The 19,183-nt window shown below is 42.5% G+C and overlaps 4 protein-coding genes across 4 annotated transcripts; 3 read left to right on the plus strand and 1 right to left on the minus strand.

The window, feature by feature from the left end:
* Nucleotides 1-9,273: 9,273 nt before the first annotated feature.
* On the minus strand, nucleotides 9,274-10,477 carry BCR41DRAFT_358060 (hypothetical protein). The gene has a single exon (XM_022024984.1). It carries the CDS (start codon nucleotides 10,410-10,412, stop codon nucleotides 9,309-9,311), a length of 1,104 nt encoding a protein of 367 aa, XP_021879086.1. The 5' UTR covers nucleotides 10,413-10,477; the 3' UTR covers nucleotides 9,274-9,308.
* Nucleotides 10,478-12,134: 1,657 nt separating this feature from the next.
* On the plus strand, nucleotides 12,135-13,985 carry BCR41DRAFT_423945 (hypothetical protein; the record flags this gene model as incomplete). Its single annotated transcript, XM_022030354.1, has 1 exon — nucleotides 12,135-13,985. One exon carries the CDS (start codon nucleotides 12,138-12,140, stop codon nucleotides 13,983-13,985), a length of 1,848 nt encoding a protein of 615 aa, XP_021879087.1.
* A 517-nt stretch (nucleotides 13,986-14,502) lies between these two features.
* BCR41DRAFT_309135 (major facilitator superfamily domain-containing protein) lies at nucleotides 14,503-16,445 on the plus strand (the record flags this gene model as incomplete). Its single annotated transcript, XM_022020940.1, has 4 exons — nucleotides 14,503-14,739; nucleotides 14,985-15,281; nucleotides 15,387-15,735; nucleotides 15,853-16,445. The coding sequence occupies 4 exons, from the start codon at nucleotides 14,503-14,505 to the stop codon at nucleotides 16,443-16,445; spliced, it is 1,476 nt and encodes a 491-aa protein (XP_021879088.1).
* Nucleotides 16,446-17,403: 958 nt separating this feature from the next.
* Nucleotides 17,404-18,669, plus strand: BCR41DRAFT_358064 (Metallo-dependent phosphatase-like protein). The gene has a single exon (XM_022024985.1). It carries the CDS (start codon nucleotides 17,493-17,495, stop codon nucleotides 18,519-18,521), a length of 1,029 nt encoding a protein of 342 aa, XP_021879089.1. The 5' UTR covers nucleotides 17,404-17,492; the 3' UTR covers nucleotides 18,522-18,669.
* Nucleotides 18,670-19,183: the final 514 nt, after the last annotated feature.

The following is a 19,183-nucleotide window of genomic DNA, read 5'->3' on the forward strand; positions in this document are numbered from 1 at the left end:
TCAGCGATCCAATGGTTCAATGATTCATTTTCATTTTCCGATCTGCATTAGCAAAAAGAATGAATGAATAAACTCTGATTGCTCATTGTTCTTCCATCGTAAACAAGATGACGAACTTTGGTCGTACAAATCCGCGACATTGTAATCCGAACAAATTGGCTACTTGACCTAATTGCCTTGTACCCCAAAGGTGCTTGCTATTAAAAAAAAGCCATTTTAGATGCAGTACCGATACTGAAGTCGCTTATTTCTTTAACGGTTTAGTGACTTGACTCTTGATTGTTTCTCTATCTATACACACTACCTTCTGTATAATTGATTTTCAAGCTTCTCTTATTTGCCATATGTTAATCCTCAGGTTCATAATTATTATGGTGGATATCCCTATTATAGTCATCCATTGATCTAGTTCAACTAACTCCTTACAGCCATTGTCAAAAATCAAAAATCAGTAACTTTAACAACTTTAGCGGAGACAAAAAAAAAAAAAAAAAAAAAAAACAAACGCTGAGATTCTGATGCTTCCATTGTAAACATGAACCACAATTGCAAGCGTGACTATGTCATTCCCCAATCATCATCCCTATTCACGAACTCTTTCTCCCTCGGAATAATTATAGGCTTCAACGATATTATGATGTTGTTAACAAATCTCCATGCTCGTTTAATCCGCTCATCGAGAGTGAGAGACTGATGAAGGTTTCACTATCAGCGTTTGTTATTCAATTAAACACTTATAAAGATGGGGATGTTTTCTGTCTGAATGTTTAAGAATGTACATGTACAACGTTTTAATGGAAGTAAAGATGTTGATTTCCCTAGAGAAAAGGAAAAAAAGAAAAAAAGAAAAAAAAAAAGGCATCATTGTTTCCAATCATACCAAATACAGTAGACAAGTGAGAAAAATAGCTGAGACTGTAAGTTTCCAGAAAACGATACTATTCTTTGTCTGCTGCATGATCTTGAAGGACGCACGGATCATTTACATGGAGAAAAGAGGGAATATGCAAGAAAAGAGGCAAGATACAAAAAACACTAACCCGTAAACAATACGAAAACAAAATAAACAAGTCCAATTGATCATTGATTCAATGGCTCATGCCTGGCAAGCAAGATTAAAAAAAAAAAAAAAACAAAAAAACAAAAGCCTGAAATCTTTTTCTCCCATGACTGGTTGTACGATGTCATTGAGAGGCATGTAGGGTTGCATTGAAGCTTATTCTGCTGATCCTTGGAGGTCTGGAGAAAAAAAACAACTGGCATCACATTTTGGGGATGCATGATCCGTCAATGGCCGTAACGGTCAATGCGGGAATACAGCGCTGAATAAACTCGGTGGGACGGACGTGTTGTCCTGAAAACCTAAATTTTTCTTCTTTCACTTTCTCTTCCCATTCTCGACTTTATACTATATAAACTACCCTCATCCCCACGTCCATCTTAGCTGCTACCCTTTCCCTCTTTCCCTCTCTCCCTCCCCCTGCGATTGCATTTGCGCAATTTACCTCTCGGTTACCTCCATCTACAAACGGCTTGACTTTGTTATATCACTTGATCACTTGTCAACCCTTAATTGTATGTTCTATCCAAATAGTGTTTGTGTTTCAGCCTAATTAATACCATATGATATTGCCACTGACATCAAATAATTCATGTTATCTCTCTTAGTAAAAAAAAAAAGTAGAAAGAATGGATCGGTTTGAAGCCTTGGTTACTCGTGGTTCTTTACAATGCCAAGTGGCAATTAAAGTTGCCAGAGCTAATCTGGAGCTTTCTTATCAAGAACGAGACCCCAAAGTGGCCCTGGAACAATGCTTAGATGCTTGCGCTGCTTTATATCGCATACGAAGCCACGAGCGGAAGAAGCTCGCTTCATCTTCGACTCTGGTGGACAAGTGCCTGTGTCAAGACATTTCAAGCGCTTGGCAAGAGCTTGGACAACAGTTTGAGAAAATAAATCGTCAAAGCGAGGCGAAGGCCTGTTTCAGTCAGGTTAAGAAATGGCGCCATCACCAAGGTGGAACCCAGTCTTCTCTACACAGCTCAAGCTCTAGTATTAGTGGCAGCACCATCAATAACGACCACAGCAACAACATTAAAGTAAGAGAGAGCATCGACGACGGAAGAAGCAGCATCACCAATGACAGCGACAGTCACACCATCAGCAGAAGAAGTAGTATCGATAGAAGAAGCAGCGTCAACACTGACACCAGAAGTATTAACGAAAAGAACATCAATAGCATTAACACATACGGCTATGGCGTTGAAAGTAGCCCTATATCTCCTATATCCTCTATATTCTCCATTCCGAGCAGCAGCAAAGACATTGCGGTCCTCAAATCAATCCAGCTCTCGATGTATGATATTCGTTCAGAGATCTTCAATAGCGATGTCCTACCAACGTCTGAAAAATGCAAACTACCAGAAGTAGATGAACGATTGGAGGATGTTCAGCAGCTCGTGCACTGCCTCAGTCTACTACCATCTGCACCTCTTCCAATGAAAAGTCCCCATAAAGAGGAACAGAAATGGTCTATCGCTAGATCCAAGGATAAAGACGAGATGGAACGACTGCAGAGTCTCGCATCAGAGATGATTGCCATGTTCACCAGTGATGGAAATATCAAAGCCGAAGCTACAGTTGCTGAGGTGGTATGCTTGGCTCCGGTTCTCAGTAAGGTCCAGTTCAGGAAGCTGATGATGGCACTTGTGGACGAGATCGATCGGAATCTCCTACTAAAGACGCATCTACTAGAAGGCCTAGCCCAGCTGATGCAAAGTGGTCTTCCCGGACATATTGATTCGGATGATCTCGTCAAGATCTTAAACATGCTCAGTACACGTATACAAGACACTCACATTCAGTCGAGTGAACACCTCTATTCACTGGCTGCTACAGTTTCGAATGTCTTGGATGCCATGGTCAACAACCAAGTCAAAGGCCTCAAGCGTGAACGGCTTCACGAGCCTCTAGCGGCTTACTTGGAAACACTTAGGAGCTGCTCGGATCCACATCTACAATATTATGCAGCCTATGCCTACCAAGCCTTGTTATACATTCCTGACGACGAAACAACTATGCAGGCTATGCTCAGGCGCACAACAGCAGTCCTTCGGGGTGTATTTGGTGTAGTGAGCGCTGTTAAGAGCTTCGATATGAATAGGTTTTTGGATGAGATCGGCAAAATTCAAGAGCAGCTGCCTCCGATATCAAGCGTAGTAAACGCAAGCCTGCGTTTGTATAATGGTTCAGTATCCCTCTCAGAGAGTGGGGAAACATTTATGCAATGTATGAAGGAGGGTCTGAGCTTTAAAAAAAAGACTGCATGGTATCCAGCACTAAGGATGGCCGATGCCTTGCTACAGACAGGTGAGCTCCCCAAATTCAAGATCCTTGTTCGTATGGCGCCGTGTCGATTTGAGCTAGCCTTCCAGTGGGGAATATGTCAGCGACTAGGCCAATATGCCGCTGACACAAAGCGGACCATGGAGTCTCGCCAAGATGCAATTGCTTTCTTGGGTCAACTTTATAAGAATAGTTTTGATTGGGGGGATTACAATCATACTAAGCAATGGATCCTCGCCATCCTCAAACGCCTAGCCCAGGTATCCGCTAGTAGTCAGCAAGGTAACTCCCTCCCCGCCCCTTCTTCGAGCTAATCAGGTTTTGTTATTACCAATTAATAATATAATCGTGCCCTAATACTCGTTTACACTTTCCACTATTAGCTGCTGAAAGGTTACTCTCGCAACTGGCTAATGATGGAGATGAAACGAATCATAAATTCTACGCTATGTGCATGAATGAAACCCCATGTCATCATCCAATCATTACATCTTCGCAACAGTCTACATCTCCGTCCCTACTCGACCGTGTTCAGAAGAAGCCAGATGTCGAAAAAAGCCTACGCCAACTTAAGCGGCAACAATCCGAAGCCCTCCACCCAGATGATCGACGTATCTATATCCCGCTTCGAGCCAAAGCAAGCCACAGGTCTAAAGATGATGATTTTCCATTAATGGACAAGGTGGAAGAGTTTCTCAAGAGCAATCGAACAGTGTTTCTTATTCAAGGCGATTCAGGTGCCGGCAAGTCGACTTTCGTTCGTACATTAGAACGTCGTTTGTGGGATAAATACGAAAAAGATATTGGAAAGATTCCACTCTTTATCAGTTTACCAGCTATCGACAATCCAGAGAGAGACCTGGTTGCAAAGCAGTTGCGGAGAGCTGACTTTACAGAGCCACAGATTAAGGAGCTTAAGATGAATCGCGAGCTCATTCTCATCTGTGATGGATATGACGAAACGAAGCTGACAAGCAACTTGTATATGAGCAACAAGCTGAATGAGAAAGGAGAATGGAAAGTCAAGATGGTGATCAGTTGCCGCAGTGAGCACCTTGGCCAGGACTATCGGGACCGCTTTCAACCAGCAGACCGTGACCAGCAGACGGGGGACTGCCTATTCCAAGAAGCATTTATCACACCATTTTCTAATGCCCAAGTTGATGATTACATTGTGCAGTATGTAAAAGTCGTAGACCCAGTGTGGCGAGTTGGAGACTATCGAAACGCATTAAAACAGGTACCAAGTCTCCAAGGCCTAGTGAGGAACCCATTCCTGCTGTCGCTGTCACTTGAAGTCCTACCGCAGATGGCAGATCCATATCGAGGCTCCACAGAGGTCAAACGCGTCTCACTCTATGACCAATACATCCAATTATGGCTCGAGCGAGGCAAGAAGCGATTGAATGGCACATTGAAGTCGAAAGATAGAAGAACATTTGAGATACTATGCGACGAGGGTTTTGCACAGAACGGGATCCGGTATCTGACTGCGTTGGCAACTGCAATTTACAGGAACCAAGGCGGCAGCTCTGTTGTAGATTACTCTCCGTTCCAGGACAAAGGTACATGGAAGGAGGAGTTTTTCAACCGAGAGGATGACAAGCATCTTTTGCGCGAGGCATCGCCCCTGATCCGTATCGGCAACCAGTTCCGCTTTATCCACCGTTCGGTTCTGGAATACTGTTTGGTCCGAGCGATATATGAGCCGCGGGGGGCAAAGGACATTACAGCAATGAATGCTGACGATGTAGTGCCAACACCATCAATGAGACGAGGAAGTATCAGTTCTGTTTACAGCTTTGAATCACAGGACGACGAGTTGAGTGTGTTACATACACAAGAGCCCGAGCCCAATGAGGCGTCGCCTTTAGTTTGGAAGAGCTTTGTGAACGAGTCATCTATTATGCAGTTCCTAGTGGAGCGAACTCAGTTGGAGCCTGTATTCAAACGACAGCTGCTGGGATATATTGAGCATTCGAGGAAGGACAACAAGTGGCGGATAGCAGCAGCGAACGCCATGACGATCCTGGTTCGTGCTGGTATGTCATTCGGTGGAGCCGATTTGCGCGGGATCCGGATCCCAGGAGCGGATTTACGACATGGCAACTTTGATTCAGCTCAGCTTCAAGAAGCAGATTTGAGAAGGGTCAAGATGGCCAATAGCTGGCTTCGCGAAGCAGACCTGAGTGGTGCATTGATGAAGGGAGTGCAGTTCGGCGAATGGTTATATCTGGAGTTCGATTCAAGTGCTTCCGGCGGCACATATTCGCCAGATGGGAAAACACTGACTGTATGGACTACGAACGGCATGGTCAATGTCTTCGATACATTGACATGGAACAAGCTCTGGTCGAGGAATGCAGCTTCTATCAATGGCTTCAACCCCTATTCACCGGACAGCCGGTACATCGCTCTTCCCACTGACAACAAAGAGATTCACATATGCGAAGCAACGTCTGGAAAACATATCCTGACTTTAACAGGGCATTTGGGTAGGATTCGGTTTCTGGAGTACTCGCCCAGTGGCCACCAAATTGCGTCCATCGCATACGACGACGATTCTGTGTATGTGTGGGATACATCGTCAGGGGAGCGTTTATTCAACTTGAAAGACCACATACAGAACGTGGTTTTCCTGGCATACTCACCTGATGGGAAACAACTTGCATCAGCCGGTGAAGATGGAACGATCAAGCTTTGGGACTCATCATCGGGATCATCACAGTTGTCGCTGGAGGGCAACGAAAACCGTGTAAAGCATATTGCTTACTCTCCAGACGGCCGCGAAATCATTTCCGATGGCCACGGCTCTATTCTTCATGCTTGGGACGCTCAATCAGGCGAATTGAAAACAGCCATGAGGTTGGACGATTATCTGAATAGCTTCAAATTCTCTTTTGATCGAAAGCTCTTCGTCGCGCGCGAGAGAGAAAAAGCATACATTTGCGATGCACGCACAAAGGCCATCATCCACACCCTCGAAGGACATGCTCATAATATCTTAGACGCGGCATTCCAGCCCCATGGTGGCCAAATTGCCACATGTAGTTCGGATAAGACAGTTCGACTCTGGGACGTTAAGTCTGGACAATTGATCAACACCTTTTATGGCCATACAAGCACAATCGATCAGGTGGTGTTTTCACCAAGTGGTCATCAGATTGCATCGTTCAGTCGCGACAAGACGGTTCGTCTATGGGATGCTCAGTTGCCATCATCGGTTCATGCTACATCTGGCCATACATGTCTTATCAATAGCATTACCAGCTCACCTGATGGAATGCAGGTGGCCTCTGCTAGCGATGACGGCACAGTGCGCCTTTGGGATGCACAAACAGGGCATATTATGCAGACATTGCAAGGCTACCAAGGTGGAGTCCTTGACGTCAAGTATTCACAAACTGGTCATCTACTTGCTTCTCGCGATAATAGCGACGCTTTGCATCTTTGGGACGTTTATTCGAGCCAACTCCAGATCCTAGGTCGAAAAGATGCCCAAGGCCACTGTATCAGTGATATGGCTTTCTCATCTAATGGCAACTTCATCGTATCTGGCTACAAAAATGGAGATGTTCGTATCTGGGAAAGCAAAACAGGACAACCCTTCCGCATATTACAAAACCAGTGTGCCTCAGTGGCTTCTGTCGCATTTTCACCCGACGGTCGGCAAGTAGCCTCGTTGACGAGCCGTGGCAAGATCACAGTATGGTCTACAGAGAGATTGGAAGACCCCCTTCATTCTATTGAGCTTGGATCACATCGATCTCGTCATCTTATGTACCTGCCTAATGGACATCAAATCGTCACTCTTTGTGAGAAAGGCATGGACGGTCTGTATCTGTTTGACACCAATGACGGCCAAGTACGCCAGATGGTGGAAGTTCAAGGAAGCATTACCGCTGTGGCAGTTTCACCATGTGGCCGTCGAATTGTCTGTGCATATAACCGCGGAGATTTAGCTATGGTAGAAGTGGAAGAAGCAGAAGCGCTAAAAGCACAAGCTGGAATAAGGCCAAAGAAACTAGTCAGAAGTCATTCAGGCGATGTCAAGGTTGTGGCTTATTCGGCTGATGGCCAGTTTTTTGCCTCTGGGGGTGGTGAGGACAAGGCAGTATGCGTTTGGGACGCAGAATCAGGCCAACGTTTAGTTGCTATTCAGGATAGTGGCTTATATATCTCGCAGGTCCATTCTCTCGCTTGGTTCAATACTTCCGAGGAAGGCTTATTGCTGGCAATGGGATGCAAAAATGGCTCTGTTTGGATGTGGAGCATTCATAAGAACGAGGGCAAGTGCCGATACCGGTTGAAGTGGACCTCGAAACACACTCTGTTGAATGCGAAGAAGACATGCTTGGAAAGAGTGATTGGGCTAAGCGAATCTAATAGAAAGCTTTTGGAGCAACGTGGCGCTATTGGTAAGCCTATGAAGACCTCAGAGCCTAACATAAGGCTTGAAGCAGTGGTGACTACGGAACCCAAATTCAGACCACTTTCTCCCATGGCTAAGATCAACCATGAGGTATCACTAAAGACCATTGCTCTACCACCAGAGCTGACTCAAAAGCAGAGTACTTCAATAACAGGGATGAATGGGTTAGACAGCAAGGGCAGCCAACGTTTTGTGTGTAGCGAGTGCCATAAAACTGCGGGCGTGATGGTGCACTGCTGACCATGAGCAGCATTTTATGACAAGTTTTTTTTCTGTCATATACCATAATAGTAGAAATAGATAGCTTCCTTGTTACCAACCTGAATAATCATTAAAGGCACCTCACCACCATTAACCACATCATGATATTGTCAAGCTGAGATACCGAGCTGGGCAGTAAAGCAGTTGGACTCAGGGGCAAATTGTGTTCTCAAAAAATACTACAGCAGTTAAGGATCTTAATAACGTGACGAATAGCTCATTAGTAATAATTTGTAGCCCTCACAATCGGGATACGGACAATAGATTCTTCTTAAGAAGAGTATGGATGACAAGGTTGATATCTATAAATGTCAATGCTTCGGATGGTTCTTTCGTGGGAAATTAGATACTTTGTTAATGGATGTGTTTTTAATGACAGTTGAACACCTTTATACACAAATGGCATGCAATGGTTAAAAAAAAAGTTGCTTGTTAATTGGAGCCAGGTACCAAGTAATGTATTGCTAGATACGGCTCTTTTTGCCTATAGTATTATGGCCCCTTTGTACTAGGAAATGGTTGTGAAACATATCCTTTTATACACCAATCCTTTTTTACACGCACGTTCATTGTCTGGTTGGTCATAAACGATAGAATATTTGCTTGATCATTTGGTAACAGTCATCATAACTCCCTTCTAACCCTTTTTTCCGCCCTCTCAAAGAAGAAGCGTTTTCTTTCCCTTGTCCTCAGCTATTGATTTCGATAGCCTCTCTATTGCATATACACTTTTCCTCAGTACGAAAATCATAGTGTTTGAAAGTAACTCCATCTTTAGTATGCTCTCAAATTTTCCAATCTAAAGTTTTTTTTTTTTTTGTGAAAACAAAGATATGCAGGGATGCAGCAGTCCAGTAGTCCAAACGTCCCTTGCATTGAACACGTAGATGTACATGTACATGTACATAGCATGTACATTTACCTTCATAGGTGTATAGGACTGACCATGACTCTTGCGATCATTTTTTTAAGAAAGCACCAAACACATTTTACACATACTAATATGTATTTCCAGGAAGAATATATCAGCTAGAAGGACAATGTATTCACATGGTTAGAGGAAAAAAAAAAAAAAAAAAAAAAAAGGAAGGGAGCATACAGGGCAAATGTCTAATTTTAATATTTATGCGTTTAGTCAATGGCGGTTATTGATTCATAGACAAAGAGACACATTGACATAAATAAAGGCTACGCGGAAGTTCAGACTGTAGAAAAGATCAAGGTACTCTACACTTTATTTTTATTATCTTTATTTTATTTTATATCATATTACAAATTAGTGGTATAAAAGGACAAAAGCTTAGATGAGGTAAGTTCAGTGGCGAACACGTTGGAGGGCGTGATCAAGACTCGATGAGCCTTGCACTGTTGAGTTGGCATGGCCATGACATCTTCATTTTTGATGGTCTGCCATTGTTCGTCGAAAGAGACCCTGATGATCGTATCCAAAGCGTTAGTGTTGATGATCGAGGACGACAGGAGCCAGAGGGCATGGGTGTTTGCATGATCAAGGTCAAAGGCGAGATGCAACAAGGCCGCGTTGATTCCCAAAGGAGATGTCAATTTGTGATAGGTGACAGTATCATCAGCATGAATGTGACCAATAGTGCCGGTGCCACTAGTCTCGTCGCCAAGGAGTGTAAACCAAATGCCATTGGGCCCAGTGATCATTCCAACGGGAGTCTTACCAGCGTCTGCAGGGATTGCGATTTGGGTTGTAACTCCAGTTGTAGGGTCGATCTTCATAATGGAGGCAGAGTTGTCTTGTCCAGTATAGAACATGTTGTTGAGAGGATGTTGAGCGATAAAGATAGGACGAGGTTGGGCCGTATAGATTGTATAATCAGATGTGTTGACATGGCTGATACGGAGCACCTCGGAGCTATCCTGGAGAGTGACCCAGAGCTCGTCACCATATTCACCAACGTAATGGGGACCATTGCCAGGGGTAGGCACCATAATCTCCTGTACAACTTCGGGTGTCGTTTGGGCTGAATCGGTCTTGGGATCGATCAGCACCAGCTTGTTGGCTTTTTGGAGTGTAAGCCAGATTTTACCAGGATACCGTTGGGAATGAGCCAGTCCATGGAGGGCAGCAGTGCTGTTTTCCATTTCGAATGCGCCTAGTTGCTGGATAGCACCGTGAGTATCGACTTGAGCTTTCAACAGCACGCTGTTGCTCATTTGCGAGATAAGCACAAAAGAGGTGTCAGGAACATTGATGACCTCGTGTGTCTGTTCGGCAATAGGCAATTGATTTTCAATGAAGTTATGACTGGATAAACGTTCGCTAGGCACAGGCTTGATGGGGACTTCGGCAAAAACCGACTGAACGGCCAAGAGTAGAAGTAAGACGGATCGTTTATTCAACATTTTTTTCACTTTTCAAATACTGTGTAAGTGTGAAGGTCTGGATGATGAGAGAAAGTCAGGAAGTTAAGATGAAAAGAAGAAAGAAAAAGCGGTCCTTTTTATATCCACAACCTAGCTTCCATTAGTATGTAGAATGGAAAAGGACTGGGTCGTCCCTAAACAAAATAGGCTAGCCAATGAAATTTGATTTGGTTTTGTATATATTGTCCTCGTCATTTGGTCATGCACATATTGTAAAAATATATTGATTGAATTGGCCCCAGAAAAAGCGCGTCACATTGAATGGGATTTGTGTATTGAATCGGTGGCTGATTTTGGCCACCAACTCATTTAAGATTATTCAAAATTCTGAGCCGACCAAATCAATTCAATAATTATATGTTTTTAGAATATGTGCATGACCAAATGACGAGGACAATACTAATGGCAACCGGAACCTATTTTTAAAAAAACGTTCATGCTCTCGTCAATGCATAGACAAAGACTAGTATGCACACGGACACTTATTCCCCTCTATCTTTCTCTCCCTCGGCATTTTACAATCTATCATCTCCATCTTTGTTCCGGGTGTACGCACACACGTACATCTTGGTTCCTTATGCCATACATAAGCCTTTCCTCCTTAAATTTAAAAATCCTGCCACCTTCTTCAACGTTCTGATGTCCTGATGCATGCATAAATATCTTAAAAAGTGCACCAACTTTACCGTAAGCAACCAGCAGGCTCAGTACCAGAGCAAAGCGAGCGTCATTGGCATGCATAATATGCAAACATGTATGTGTTAGACATCATAAAGCAGGGATGGGGCATCAGATCAAATACAACATACCAGAGCCAGTTCAAGAATTGTAATTGGCTAAAAAAGACACCTACCTTGTAAGAAGATGCACAGATAAGAAGGTGGCTCTCTGAGACTATCTATTGGTCTAGCATAGAAACTTTTTTCATCATCACAATGTCCATTTTTCTCTCCTTCTGCTTTACTGCTGAAGTATATTGACCGAGGCGTCAGATGGCAATACTCTCGGGCAGTGATTTTCATTGGTGAGTTTGACTGGCACGATATATAACTGAAGTACCAGTATGCAAAGCTAAGGAGAAAATCCACCGACGGAGCAAATTGAGAATGTTAAATAGGGAGTTTTCACAAGCAAAAATGAACCCGATGTAAATTCGTGATGATTTTTACGTCCAGGGACGTCTTTGACGAAATTTTCGTCAAGCTAAGGATTGAATTCATTATCACGATGAAGATCCTTGACGAAAAAAAAAAAAAAAAAAGAAAAAAAAATTACGAAAACTCTCAAATGTCTGCCTTGGCGGTGCAAGTCTTTAAAATTCTTGTGACTTCGAGAATAACTATCCTTAAGCTGTGGGCTTGAAACCATATCACTTGATGCTGCCAGTTCATGTTTCTTGTAAAGTTTCTTAATAACAAAAAGAAAGTGTACTTCACTTTTCATCAAGAATGAGGAAACAAGTCAGTCCCTCGATTTCGTCTCCTATTAGACCTGAACATTGGTTCCATTGCCCAGTACGCCACTCAGTAGATACTTCATGATTGCTTACTTGGAAACTTAGAGTGCGCATTAACAGAGAGGCTTTAAGATGTAGATGCGGTACGATAGGGAACGCTCTATTGCGCCCTATCCATGAACATAATGTTGTAAAAAAAGGTTACACATCAAGTTAAGCATGGCGCAGCATTTCAAAATCTACAGGTCATGTCTACAACAAACATCGCCTCAACATCTCATTTTAAAAAACACATCTCCATCAACCTCTTAAAAAATCTCATTCCTCTTCTCTCCTTTTCCCCCACTCATCCATTTATGTTTGACATCCCTGAACTTGACGAACTCATCTTCTCCCAATTAAAACGAAATGACCTTGCCCACTGTGCTCAAGTCAATAGAATATGGCACAGAGCAACCACCCCATATCTGTGGTATAATGTAACTTCATTAAAATTTACTCAAAGGAAGGCCTTCAGCGAAATGGTCTTGATGGCATATTACCAGGATCATCACCTAAAGCTTCAACAACAACAATCGCCGCAAGGTCCACAAACCAATAATCCGCCTTCAGTCCTTGAAAAGTATGGTCATTTTATCCACCAAACCCCTTCCATCCATAACCTTCTCAAATTTTTTGAGCTGCCTTTCGCTCATGATGACAACAAGGACTTAAAAATCGCTGCCGGATCACTCGAGAAACCATCGGCCCCTGAACTAGTCCTCTTTTTTCTCAGCTATTGCCCTTCAATTAAACATGACCGCCTCTATGTCACTCCTTTTGATATTGCTTCGGATGACCTTCTCAGGGCCTATGCAGCTTTTGCACCCCATGTGAAAGAGCTCATCATTGAGAATGGTGGGAACAAAAAGCCTCTTACAGATGTGTGGAGGGTCAAGTATCTTTTGTCTAAATGCTCTTCAACAAGACTTCGATCACTAACCATTCAGCTGGATCTCAAAGACGCACAGAATGAGCCGCCTAGCTGGAGTCAGGATAATGCATCCAAAGATGGAGAAGTGTTTCTTCCTCTTCTGCAGGGACTCAAGGTCTTGATTTTAGGAAGATGTCACGACACTACCAACTCCAAGTCTTTCTGGCCACAATTATGGGAGTCTTGTTATCATGTTGAGGACCTCGGAGTCGGTGACGTCGATAAAGATATTATCGAGGCCTTAGTGGAGAAAATGTCGAGATACATGCCTAAAGTTCATCAGTTGCAGTTGGGAGAAGGCGGAAATATGATGCGAGGTCTAGAGGATGAAGAAGTGGCTTCACTATTGGCGAATCCGTGTCAACATCAAGGATGGACAATAGTGAGAACAAAGAGCTATATCAACTTTGGAAAGTTATCCATGTTAAATTTAGGAAGGCACTGCTCCAACTTAGCGGAGTTAGATATTACAGATTGCAAGTACTTCTCAAAGGATTTAGCTTCAATACTATCAATATGTCCAAAACTTCAGGTTTTGACCACGATCAACGATAATTTCAGTTGGCAACCGGCGGCCTACACTTTAAATGCAAATGACTTTATGGATTTGGATTCAGCAGCAGGGCGACTCAAACCTTGGGCTTGTGAAAGTTCGCTCAAGGTCCTCAAGGTCATCATCTCCCACATCCCAAGGCCAGATCTATCAGGCAGTCAGGATGAAGAAACAGTAGTTGGAGAGGCCTACTTCGGTGAAGGGCGGATAATACAGAACAGAGTGTATGAACGATTAGGGCGGTTTTCAAACTTGGAGACATTATGGCTAGGATATGCTTCTTATGATCCATATACAGACTATGAAGATGTAAACTACCCTGTCCAACGTGGGTGTTTGGAGATGTCGTTAGAGAGTGGGATGGACAGGCTTGCAGGAATAAAGAATCTACAGGAGCTGAATGTTACTCGTATGGCAGCTAAGATTGAAGCTGCTGAGATGAAATGGATGAAGCGGACGTGGCCCAACTTAAGGATCACTCCAAAACAAAAAGTAGGCGGTGACATAGGCGATGATTCTGATATTAGTAGTGACGGAGGATTCATAGATTGGTTAAAATCATTCTTTTAAGTTTTCTATGACCACTTGATTTAATAAATAAATAGTCGTCTTCAGTCGTTTACTTTTCTTATCTTAGTTAGATAGTGACAAACATTGGGATACTACAGTTCAAGGAAAAAGTTTGCAAACCGTACTCCACGTCAAGAGGATATCACAGATGAATTTCTGTCAAGTTTCGCAATATATTCAGGATTATGGTTCTGATTTGTTAAAATCATTTCCCTTGATCAACGTCGCAGATGCGCACGAGCCATTCGTATCTGGCTTAAAAGTCACCATGAAACTAAATGTACATGAACATGTATGGCTAGTATCTTTTTTTGGATTTTTTGTACTGAGCAGCCATTTCTAATAAGTTTAAAAGGAAAAATTCTCATCCTTTCCTCTTTCCTCTCATCACACTTCTTCTCTTCACAATAAAGATCACACAATGAAGCTTAATGAGAAAGATGCAGAGTCATCTGTTACCACCATTCATGATCTTGAAGACAAACATGAGCATTCCTTGCCATGCTCCAATGACACCATGAGCGCAGTTGTGGTTGCTGGGATACCAGGGCCAACGATTGCTGTTGATCAGAACGACTCTTGCTCTCTTTCTTTAAGCGTGGCCCCTGAGAAAAGCTTCTGGAGGAGTCAACCACCTTTTTATCCTGAAATAAAAGGTGATCCTCGAGAGGGACTTTCCCGTAGAAGAAAGGCAGTTATTCTCTTTGTTATTTCTCAGGCGGGTTCACTTGCTGGTTTTAGCTCTACTATTTATGTATGTCTTGTTCAATTATTCATGAATTCTCCATTTCGTCTGGTCAAGTAATTATTCATCAATGTGAATTTGATCTAGTGGCTGATTTTGACATTTCACCACCAATGAAATCAAGACCACTCAAAAATATATGAATTACTGTCCAAACAAGACGGATAAAATGTCTCGCTCATTCAGCTCATTCTGTAGTTTCTCTGAATCATTACAAAGCAGTCTAACTTTTTCCACATCTTTTTTCCATTTAGTTTCCATCTCTGGTTCAGATTTCTGAGGATCTGAATGCATCTCAGACGAGCATCAATGCGTCAGTGTCCTTATTCATCCTCTTCATGGGCGTTGCTCCCCTTATTACTTCAACGCTCTCCGATACATTCAAGATCCGCCGTATTCTTTATCTTGTTTATGCAGTAGTATTTACGGTTGCATCTTTTGGTGGCGGATATTCCAACTCAGCCGCTCCCCTTATTCTCGCTCGAATCTTTCAAGCGGTAGGCTCTGGCGGAGCCACCATTCTTGGAGCAGGGACTATAACCGATATTTATGTAAGCAATCTCAACTGAATCCATCTATACTCTCTTTATATAGTTCTCAACGACCATGATGCTCTTACTTACATTTCTTTGAAATTTCAACTTGTCTCTCTTAAGCCACCAGCTGAGCAAGGAACATCAATGGGCTTATTCTTCTTGGGTCAATTCCTTGGTCCGGTCTTAGGGCCTCCGATTGGCGGTCTCCTAGCACACGCATTCGGTTGGCGATCTACATTCTATTTCATGGCCATCGTCAGTGTTGTAGTGATCTTGGAGCTGTTCTTTTTCTTGCCTGAAACTTACCGTGTAGAGCCAGAAGATTTGGACTCGCTTGAGACTAAAGGCTTGCCGACACGAACCAAAAAGGGATTTGTTAATCCATTTAAAGCCGTATTCTTATTAAGGCATCCTGTCATCATCCTCTCTGCTATTGAGCTCGGAATGGTCTTTGGCCTCATGTTTTCCAGTAAGCGATGCAACTCTCTGAAGAACACAAAGACACTACATTCTTTTTCGGCTCTTACTAATTTTTCATTTCCCTTACCCTGCCCGTCTTTTTTTTTTTTTTTTTTTTTTTTTGTAGTCGAAACCATTGTTCCTGAGCTATTTACGAGTCGCTATGGGCTAAACGAATTCGAAACAGGTCTAACCTATCTCGGCGCCGGCGTTGGAAGCGTTATCGGTGCTATGATGGGCGGTAAACTGTCTGATCTCTCCTTGGTACGTGGCCAGCGTAGAAATGGAGGCGAGGCGATCCTGGAAGATCGATTGTCAATTACAATGTGGATTGCTGCTTATATCATTGTCCCTTTGGGTGCTCTTCTCTTTGCATGGAGTGCTCAAGATCATCTCCACATCGCTGTACCTATTGTTGGCTTTTCAATCTATAACTTTGGTATGGGTCAGGTCATGTCCGCCGGTTCCGCTTACGTAGTCAATGCTATCCCAGGACAAGGATCTTCTGCGACAGCAGCGGTCGGCTGTTTAAGGATGATCTTTGCATGCATCTTTTCATTGACTGCCCAGCTCATTGTGGATAGTATTGGATATGGTAATTATGGTATTATCATGGCCGTCATCAATATTGTTTGTACCCTTGTGTTCCATATTGTCAAGTTTAAGGGTGCTAAAATGCGTGCCGCTGCTGCCAAGATCGAGCAGAATAAGAACTCGTAAATTAGAACATAGATAATTAGAATATAGATAGATTATTAGAATATAGATATAGTTTAGATTGTTTAGAAGCACAGTTTGACCGAAAAAGAGTTGGATATATACCATTGAATGAAGCTTTCACCTGTAATTAATCGCAACTGCCCTCAAAATCCATATGCAGGGATGAAGCTGTTGGGGCTGTCTTCGATCTTGAATCAGTTATTGTTAGGATTTATATCCAATACCAAGGCCAATACAATAATTCTGGTGTGAGATATGCAAAAAGGATTTGTTCGATTTTTGGAATCTTCTTTGAAGTTATGGTCCAACTGCATGTGATGTATTGGGCCAACAGGTAGGACTAGTTTCTGTCTGGATTGTCGATCTTTCAATTGCAGTAGCCAGAGCAGGATAATTACTGAATCATATTCATTTTACCTCATTTCCCCATGAAAAGTATCTACTGCCTCTCTCTAGGACCACAAAATGTAACTTGATCGTTGCTATAAAGAGTACAGGCAGGCTTATATTCACCTCTTTTGATATTAATTTGCCTTGAAAAAAGTAACTTTTTGTTATATCTTTTCTGCAACGTTTTTTTTATTTTTTTTAAAAAAAAAAAAAAAAAAAAAAAAAAAACAGATATAAAATATACTTGGCCCGTTGGGGAAAACAGTTGACAAGATGTCAATGGAAAATACTAAGGACAATTGCTCTTGAAACCCTTTTTTTTTTTCTTTTGTCATACAACACGGTAATAAACTTTAATTGCCAAATTGTTCGAAAGCAAGATGGTACTAAGCTTTTTTTAGCGTAATGAGAAGTGAAGAAGGGATTTCGTAAATGCTCGTACAAAATCCTTTGAACATCACACATCACACAACTGCATTGATCCCCAAATGGGAGGACCAAAACACGTAATAACAAATATATAAATACTTCTGCTTGCTCATTTTCTAGTTCTTTCTTTATCCTCTCTCCTTCATCCTCTTTCCTTTTCATACTTTCTGGTCCTCTTCTTTTCCCATTTACTTCCCATCCTCTTCTTTTCTTCTTCAAGACCAAATCATGCACTTAAAATCTCTCCTTACTGCCTTGCTCCTTGTCACCTCGGCCACAACCTTGGCCTCCCCTGTCACTCTAGCTGATTTGCCAGCTAGCCAACAAGATTCCGCTGGTCTCCGTTCACCAAAGCAGCCTAATACGCCGCCGGAATCGCTTCCCTCTGATCCTTATGCGCGATATAATTATAGAAAGGTCGTTTCATCTCAAGAACTCCGTCCACAAAAAGGTCGACGTACTATCATTGTCGGGGATATCCATGGAGGCCTTGTTGGCTTCAATGGCTTTTTAAAAGATATTAAATTCAAGAGGGGCAAGGATAGATTAATCCTTGTAGGAGACATAGTGAGCAAGGGCCCATATTCGTTAGAGGTGATCAACAAGGCCCGTGCATTAAAAGCAAAGTGTGTCCGTGGTAATCACGATGACAAGGTCATCCGATGGAGAGGCTATCTCGACAGCCTCAGTCCTTCAGAAAAAAAGCTATTGGAAGAGGAATCCAAAAGTAAATCTGAAGGAGATATACCAAATCTTCCAAATTACCCCTCAGATTTGATTCTGAACTCCGAGCATCACAAACTTGCGATGACAATGAACAAAAAACAGTATGAATATCTGTTGTCTTGCCCATTGATCCTGTCGTTGCCTCCAGAATTGTCGTTGAATAAGATTCCTATCCATGTAGTTCACGCGGGGATTGATCCTCGCCATAGCCTAGACAAGCAAGAACCCTGGGTTCTGGTGAATATCCGTAACATCCGTGAAGACGGGACACCATTACGCAAGGCCAAGAAGGGCCGTGCTTGGGTGGATCAGTATAATGATGAGCAAAACTCCCGAGACACTGATGGCAAACCGGACAGTTTAATTGTCTATGGACATAACGCCAGTCGAAACTTAAATGTGAAGCCATGGACTGTTGGAATTGACACAGGCTGTGTCTATGGAAGGGCTCTGACGGGTTACGTAGTCGAGACAAACCGAATTTTGAGCGTTCCATGCCCTGTTCAGGTGGATGAAAATGAATCAGACTGAGAGATATAGGTCTCCTTCTTTCTTTCTTTCTTTCTTTCTTCCGCTATTACACTATCTTGCCTTTGTTCTTATTCGATCATCATCTGCTGTAAGCCGATAGTTTGTAGAAATAATCAAATTAACAATAATAAAAAAAACCTCCGTACAGCCTTGTCATATGGTAATGCAAGGGATATGAAGTCAATCAGGGTTTCATCGAAAATCTATGCTTACCATCAATAGCAGATGATTGCCTAACAGCTCCAATTTTCTTCGAGGAATAGGATCTATTTAAAATAAGAAGGCGGTTTTTTAAGTTGAAAAGAGCTCCTTGAAAAAATAATTACATATATATTTATATAAAACGAAAAAGGAGGCAAAGCCAAAGAGATTAAATGGGAGGGCAAAGAAGATTGGGTTTCAAGATCCAAGAGACGTCATAGACAAAAGCGCTCCTGGGAAACTGTGACGATTGGGTAAGAACGTTCCTTTTTAACGGGAAAATCTCCAGCTTAATCTGGTTTAAGGTCTGGTTAGTAATGTATTACATGTAACGCATCTGCAGAAAAAAATCATGTTACATTGCATGAATTCGAGAACAAAAAGGGGCATGAATCTGATAGAGTCGTTAGAGAAGCGTTTGACTTGTTTGAGCTTTTTTTACACATCTCTGTCCATGTACT

The sequence above is a fragment of the Lobosporangium transversale genome, assembly GCF_002105155.1.
Source record: "Lobosporangium transversale strain NRRL 3116 chromosome Unknown BCR41scaffold_32, whole genome shotgun sequence".
Classification (NCBI taxonomy): Eukaryota; Fungi; Mortierellomycota; class Mortierellomycetes; order Mortierellales; family Mortierellaceae; genus Lobosporangium; species Lobosporangium transversale.

Excerpts from the sequence above, each read along its gene's own strand:
- BCR41DRAFT_358060 (XM_022024984.1), bottom strand. The coding sequence starts at position 10,412 with ATGTTGAATAAACGATCCGTCTTACTTCTACTCTTGGCCGTTCAGTCG.
- BCR41DRAFT_358064 (XM_022024985.1), top strand. The coding sequence starts at position 17,493 with ATGCACTTAAAATCTCTCCTTACTGCCTTGCTCCTTGTCACCTCGGCC.